The 7,996-nt window shown below is 43.5% G+C and overlaps 1 protein-coding gene across 1 annotated transcript; it reads right to left on the reverse strand.

The window, feature by feature from the left end:
- Positions 1-5,175: 5,175 nt before the first annotated feature.
- Positions 5,176-6,069, reverse strand: LOC143294174 (histone-lysine N-methyltransferase SETMAR-like). The gene has a single exon (XM_076605605.1). The coding sequence runs from the start codon at positions 6,067-6,069 to the stop codon at positions 5,176-5,178; it is 894 nt and encodes a 297-aa protein (XP_076461720.1).
- Positions 6,070-7,996: the final 1,927 nt, after the last annotated feature.

Genomic DNA, 7,996 nt, shown 5'->3' on the forward strand with positions numbered 1-7,996 from the left:
CCCAAACGAAAACAGATAAGTAGATAAGTAAATGGCTAGATACTGAAAACAAAAACACAACAACAACAACAACAACAAAATATGTTCCAATTTTTGACGTCACTCCGAACAAGTCCATTTCTTTCGACAATATAAGCAAGCTTCTGGCATCTGCCATGCCTTTGTTTCACACGAAAGCCAGACTGCTCGTCAGATGAAGACAACGCCAGGTAGGAGCAGCAACGGTTCAGGCGACAAAAACAACATTGGTGATACCGGCCCATCAACTCGCCTCGTCAGTTGACTCTCTCAGACTTTGGTCCGATTCGCAGACCAATTCTGAGCTTAGCTCTCAGACTATTATCAAATTCATTACGGACCAAGTATTGTTCTAATGTCAAGTGTATATGCTTTAATAACCTGACAATTGAGCATATAATTTTTCACTGTAGCTTGATGAAGCCTTTTGTACACGAAAGTGTGTCTTCACAAGTGACTGAGAACGTTGATGTTTTTGACTTTTTGCATTCATTATCAGTTGTTTCGCTTGTCAGTTTAACGACTTCTCTTTTACGAAGTCCTTTAAGTAATTTCCTGTAACTGTATTTAGAGGTTTTTTTTTGTTTGTTTGTTTGTTTGTTTGTTTTGTTTTTCTTTCAAATTTCACCCACATTTTTACCCTCATTTGCCCAGTTTCCCCAAACCCTCCATTCATCCACATCTCCCACCCCTTCTAACCGATAATACTCAGATGTATTCATAAATACTTTTACAAAATGTCTTCAATCACCGATATGTGTGACGGGACATTTAAACAAAAATTCCTTCCTTCCTTCGCCACATGACCTATCGTCCACACAACGCGTTCTTCGTCTTCAGTTTTGAACGTGTTGTCTTTCCACGTCGTTCATGTGAAGCAGTTACCCAACTATTTCCCACTGCTGAACTGTCAGAATGAAGGTGTCAACATAGAGAGTCCGTGAGGGTGTGGTTTCCAATCCCGTTCTCTCGCCCTTTGTCCCAAGTTTGGCTGGAAAATCAAACTGAGTATCTAGTCATTCGGGTGAGACGATAAACCCGGAGGTCCCGTGTGCAGGACGCACTTGACGCACTGAAAAAGAAACCATGGCAACGAGAGTGTTGTCCTCTGGCAAAATTCTGTAGAAGAAATCCACCCAGATAGGTACACAAATTGATATATTTATCAGCATGCACTCAAAGCCTGGCTATGCGCGTTGGTTTTGCTGCTGGTCAGGCTACTGCCTAGCAGGTGTGGTGTAGCATATAAGGATTTGTCAGAACTGTTATTGTCCACTGGCTTTGTCGTAGGAGATGACCATCAACGCCTACATCTCAGTGCCACCGATAGTACTATTTGTATTTTGTATTTGTATTTGTATATTTCTTTTATATCACAACAGATTTCTCTGTGTGAAATTCCGGCTGCTCTCCCCAGGGAGAGCGCGTCGCTATACTACAGCGCCACCCATTTTTTGTATTTATTCCTGCGTGCAGTTTTATTGTTTTTTCTGTCAAAGTGGATTTTTCTACATAATTTTGCCAGGAACAACCCTTTTGTTCCGTGGGTTCTTTTTCGTGCGCTAAGTGCATGCTGCACACGAGACCTCGGTTTAACGTCTCATCCGAATGACTAGCGTCCAGGCCACCACTCAAGGTCTAGTGGAGGGGGAGAAAATATCGGCGGCTGAGCCGTGGTTCGAACCAGCACGCTCAGATTCTCTCGCTTCCGAGGCAGACGCGTTATCTTGACCATCACTCCACTAGTTTCGACAGTGCTGGTGGTGCGTTCGCATGAAGGTGGGTGTGGCGGTGGTGACCTTTGACATACTTGGCTGTTCTTGTACTCTAAATATAGAAAGAACGATAACCTCCTTTACTGACGACGACGACGACGACGACGATGATGATGATGATGAAGGCGATGTTGATATTACTGTATCATATTGCATTAGGTCTACGTTGGTATCTTTCCAATGCGTTGTTCATATGCACCTAATTCTTGTTCTCCATTTGCTCCCCTTGCTCCCCTTGAAAGCAATAAAAAAGGTCACGTGGACAGGTATATTTCTGAGAGGAAAAACAACAACATGAACAACACAAACACACTCCAAAAAACAAAACAAATCACACCAAAACAAATAACAATCCAATATACTGACTGCGAAAATATCCATTGCAATTGTCTTGCAGATTATAACGGTTTGAACATAACACAGTTACAATCTGCTCTTGGAACGCATACATCCACACACCCACACACGAATACATACACAGGAATACGTGTACACACACGGAAATATTCACACACACACACACACACACACACACACACACGTCTAATCTCACTCAAGGTGAAAAGACGTTAAATTAAGGAAAGAACACACACACACACACACACCCACACACACACACACACGCGCGCGCGCGCACACACACACACACACACACACACGCGCGCGCGCGCGCGCACACACACACACACATACACACACACACACACACACACACAATGTCCTCACAACGACCACGTAAAAATTGTAGACTCACTGTCCATGATCTGAAGAAAAAGAAACATATTCTGTCAACATATTCCGTTTGCCAGAATCAATTGTATCGTATATCAACACCAGAATCTAATGTTGATGTTACTGTATGATACTGCATTTGGTCAATGTTGGTCATGTTGCTGACTGTTTCCCCATCACCTTCCGTACGAAGGGAAATAATTAGCTAATTCTAAACTTTGTACTGTAATCATGGTTGCTCCCCTTTAATGCGATTTTAAAAAAAAGTTGTGGACGACTATTTTCGAGAAGAAAAGAACAACATCAACAACACCACCACCGCCAGCAGCAGCAGCAGCAGCAACAACAACACACACAAAACAACAAAACCAACAACCTTAACCGCATATGTTATCCACCACACTTGTCTTGCAGTATTTTTTTTAACACAACACCGTTAAAAAAAGACCTCACCCATTGGATTACACGCGCGCGCACGCAGACACATACGCATGCGCATGCGTGATAAAACATTTCCTTTCACTCTTTATTCTCTCTCTTTCACTTTCTCCCCTGCCTCTTAAATGAATAATAGAATATCCCAATAAACGGCTACGTAGAACGACCGTAGATTCTCTTTTCAAACTCAAATCTAGTGTATAAAATAATCATCAGAAACTGATCGACTGGTTTTTTGGTCCATAGCCCACACTATCATAAAATGCATGTTAGGAAAATCTGTCTGAATCCTTTTTACGGTATCTTGTTTTTGTTTCTTTCTTTCCGAGTTCTCTCCTATCTACGAGGTTTTTTTTGTTGTTGTTTTGTTGCGGTTTTAAAAAAAATTAAAAACAAAAGGGAAAAAATGTGACCGTTATGACCCTGACGTTTCGGCAACCATACACCGTTTCTTGGAGTGTGTGCCGCTGGGTATGTTCGTGTTTTCATAACCCCTCTGACCCAGCCCCCGCCCCCCCCCCACCCTCCCCCCCTTCCAAACACCAGCATGGGTCACAGGATCTTTAACGTGCGAATTTTTATCTTTTGCGTATGTGTACATATGACGAGGGAGAGTCATGCACTAACGTATCTGCGCATGAGGCAGTCTGTTGTGCGAATGACTTCGTGTTTGCAAAGCGATCAGGGCTTGGTCTCCGACCGAGGATATAGGCGCTATATATAAGTATCCACATCCCTAGTCATCATCAACATGATGACATAGGAGATCGGCCCTACATTTTATCCAACAGGTATCAAGATTCAATCCCAAGACCTTCAGATTGAGAGTCGAACACTTTAACCATTCGGCTATTGCACACCCCCCCCCTCCCAACCTCCTTCCCTCCCCTCGCCGCGCCCCTAACCCCCCCCCCCCCCTCCAGGCATCATTCTGCTGACAGACGAACAGATCGGAGTGATAACAGAGAGCAGATCCAATTCGCCTCTTCCCGATTCGATTTCTCTTTGATGGTGCCACCGTCTTCAATGGCTTCTTCAGAGTGTGACCGCCTGTTCCGCCTTCCCATCATTCCCGACACACAGACACAGACACACAGACAGACAGACAGACAGACACACAAACAGACAGATAGACAGAGACACACAGACAGACAGACAGACAGACACACACACACACACACAACACCGTACATGGATGAGTAATACGATGTGTTTTATTGACAGGTAACAATGCTCAAATCGCCAACAGATCAACACAGGTTCCGGTAATTGTTTTGGTGCACAGGCGTACTGGAAATAGGCAAATCGGGATCACCAAGTTAGTGACTTCATCAGGAATAGGCGAAACGGAAACAGGCGAACTGGAATGACACTGACAACAGAGATTCTGCGGTGGTGGTGATCGTTACTATGACTGTGTCAATTGGTGTTTCTGTGCCTTATGCTTAAAGCTTCGATGTGGGTTTGCAGCTTGGGTCTGTTTTATATTGGCCTCACTACCATAATTATTTAATCAATGTGTTGTGCATATGCAAAAAAATGTCCATGGATGAGTGCGTACGAGTTTGCGTACATGTGTGTGTGTGTGTGTGTGTGTGTGTGTGTGTGTGTGTGTGTGTGTGTGTGTGTGTGTTTGTTTGTGTGTGTGTGTGTGTGTGTGTGTGTGTGTGTGTGTGTGTGTGTATTCGTGCGAGCGTGTATATGTTTGTGTGTGTATGTGTGTGTGATCGCGCGCGCATTTGCGTGTATGTGTTACAGATAGTGAAAACGGATGCTTTTTATTTTATCGGACTTGTTTTGCTATGAGTCAGTTGTGTGAGGAGGAGGAGGACGAGGAGGACGAGGAGGAGGAGGAGGAGGAGGAGGAGGAGAAGAAGAAGAAGAAGAAGAAGAAGAAGAAGAAGAAGAAGAAGAAGAAGAAGAAGAAGAAGAAAAGGTATGCCAAATTTTACTGTTGTGTTTGCAGTCTGTAACCTATGTTCGAGGGATATTCATTAAGGATTTACCCTGACTCACTTACCATGGACTGTAAAAAACGAAACTTGGCACAGTTGTCAGTCTTTCTCTGCATAGGTACCACCAAAGGTGACACACTTCTCCCATTGCTTTATGCAGCTGTGAAGGCCTTGCCTGTAGAAGTCTGCAGGTTGCGCCAGAAGCTACGACTCGACCGCGGAAATATGCATTTCATCGTATGGGAAGTGCTTGTTCTTCAAAAATGACTCCTTGGGTGGAAAGAGGTGGAAGTCTGATGGTGCGAGGTCGGGAGAGTAGTAAGGGGGTGAAGAAGGATTTCATAGCTGCAGGACCGTGCTTCTACCTGGGCAACATGCGAGTTGTGAACCAGTGCGTTGTCTTGCAGGAGGCGGACACCTTTGGTCAGCATGCCACGCCTCTCGGGTTTGCTGGACTGCCGCAATTTCTGCAGAAATGAATCGTTGCATGTCCAGGTAATTGTGGTACCCTTTGTCAGGAAACCCATCATCACTACTCCGCTCTGGTCCCAAAAGACCGTGAGCATGACCTTGGCTGCCGAGAGTTGGACACGTGCCTTCTTCGGAGGTGGTGAGTCAAAATGGTTCCATTGCTTCGACTGGGCTTTAGTCTCTGGATCATAGTGATGGATACATGTTTCGTCCTGCGTGATTTGTCTGTCGAAGAAGTCTCCAGGTTTTCTTGGCATATGTCCAAAAGAGCCTTGCAGCACGCGACTCGTTCCTGCTTCTGGAAAGGTATGAGCAACAGGGAAATCCATCATACATCCAACTTCCGCATGTGCAAATGGTCGTGGGTGATTTTTTTCAACGAAAATCACACCGATCTTGACATCTTGGGCTGGAGGGCGAACGGTTATGAGGCGATCCTCTAAAATGGCGGTCTCCACTTGCCAGACGGTGTCTTCATCAGTGGCGGACTGTGGTCGCCTGGGATTGGGAGCTGTTTCCAACGATGTCCGACCACGCTTGAACTGACGATGCAGAGCTTGACCACAACATACGATGGGGCATCCTTCCCATGTCTCTTTCATCTCTTCGAGCGTCTCCCTTTGTGTGAGGCCTCTCAAGTAGAGAAACCTGATGACCGCTCTGCATTCAACTGGCTCCATTATCACACCTTACTCCACCATAGCACCTGAAAAAAAGAAAAACTATTATGAGTCCAGAGACGCGAATTACCACGTGAAGCAAAGATATGTTATCATACACGTGTGATTTCAGCCTACTCAGTAAGTTGGAGTAAGTTAGGGAAAATCTTTGAGGAACGCCCCTCGTATCAAAGACTTCAACAAACTGAATTTCTCTTACCGAGATTACAAAGATATTCTGATTCGGATTCTGATTCTCTGAAAGGATTAATATGCCACACAGTCAGCATATTGCCGGGCAGAACACTGTTATGTGGTGACAGAGTGAACAGAAAGGTAAACCAGGAGCAGCCAGTCCCTGAAAAGAACAAAGAAGAAACACGAGAGTGAAATTCAAGTCCATGATTTTCTTAAATGAAAATGAACTGTGCTCAGTCGATCCCTATAATTTATGTTATTGTGTGTGTCACTGCATCACTTACAGCAGCAGCAGTAGCAGCAGCAACAACAACAGCAGCAGCAACAACAGAAGCAGTAACAACAGCAGCAGCAACAACAACAGTAGCAGCAGTAACAACAACAACAACAACAACAGCAGCAGCAGCAACAACAATAGGAGCAGTAACAACAACAACAGCAGAAGTAGCAGCAGCAGCAACAACAACAACAACAAACTCCATAATTTTCGCATTTGGTGGCATTATCTCGTCCTCACTTCCATTGAAAAACTGTCACTTTTGATAATTACTTCTGAGCCATAAAACGACATACGATCACATAAAGACATAAAGATGAATTGGTGATTAGCTTAACCGAAACACATCACAAATTGCTCACATTTTAGTTATATGATCTCAGACAGTTCGAAGCAATTCAGTGTCAACGGATTTCTTTCCAGAAATTCACCGTACAAGCTGTCATTGTTTCTTTTGGTTGCTTTTTGTTTTGTTCTGTTTACTTTCTTTTTTTTTTCTTCTCTCAACAGCCTTTGATTCGAGGTTTGCCTTGTGCACACAGACACGTGCATTGCTGAGATCCGCAGACATGCTCGTGCATACTGTTCTTTTGTGTACCCGACATGTGGTGGTGACACCCGCCAGTTCAAGTTCACATGTCTTTAGTTGTTACTGGTCCAAACAGAACAAAACGAAACGAAACGAAATAAAACAAAACAAAACAAGACCAGAAAAAAAAGAAAAAAGAAACGAAACGAAACGAAACAAGACAAGACAAAACAAAACGAAAGAAAATAAAACGAAACGAAACGAAACAAAACAAAACAAAACACAACAAACAACCCCCCCCCACGCCCCCCCCAAAAAAAAACAACAACAGCAAAACAACAACAGCAAAAAACAACAACAACAACAACAACAACAAAACCCCAAAAAACAAAACAAACAAACAACAAAACAAACAAACAACCAACAATAACAAAAACAACAAAACAAAACAAAAACCTAATCGACATGTGTCTTGTTTCATATTGACGAGATCGGTGGGGTTTGGTAAAGTGCAAATATTTAGCTTCTGTCTTTTTCATGAGGTTCAATATATCTATCTGTCTGTCTGTCTGTTTGCTTTTTTTTCTTTCTTTCTTTGTTTGTTTCTTTCTTTCATTCATTTTTCGTTATTTCTTTCTTTCATTCACTCTTTTGTTCTCTCCTTCGAGTTTGTTGACATGTCCGCACCATTCGTGGACGGCAGCTGAAAGATACAAGCATGTTTCAAAAACAAGAAAGCTCATCTGAAGCAACCAACAGCTGTCGCCAAGGATATTGAAGACAGTTTAATGAGCGGTGGCTCAAGCAGGGAGAGAAGATCGCATCCTTCATCAGAGAGTTCACTTCAAGCTGTTTTATGTTGGATGTTGGATATATCCAGATATATCAGGACTGAACTCAAAACGCAGGGACACAGAAGTTCAGCTTACTGACTATCTTGAAGA

This window comes from Babylonia areolata, chromosome 19 (assembly GCF_041734735.1).
Source record: "Babylonia areolata isolate BAREFJ2019XMU chromosome 19, ASM4173473v1, whole genome shotgun sequence".
Taxonomy (NCBI): domain Eukaryota; kingdom Metazoa; phylum Mollusca; class Gastropoda; order Neogastropoda; family Buccinidae; genus Babylonia; species Babylonia areolata.

Coding starts and splice junctions, on each gene's coding strand:
- LOC143294174 (XM_076605605.1), bottom strand. CDS start 6,069: ATGGAGCCAGTTGAATGCAGAGCGGTCATCAGGTTTCTCTACTTGAGA.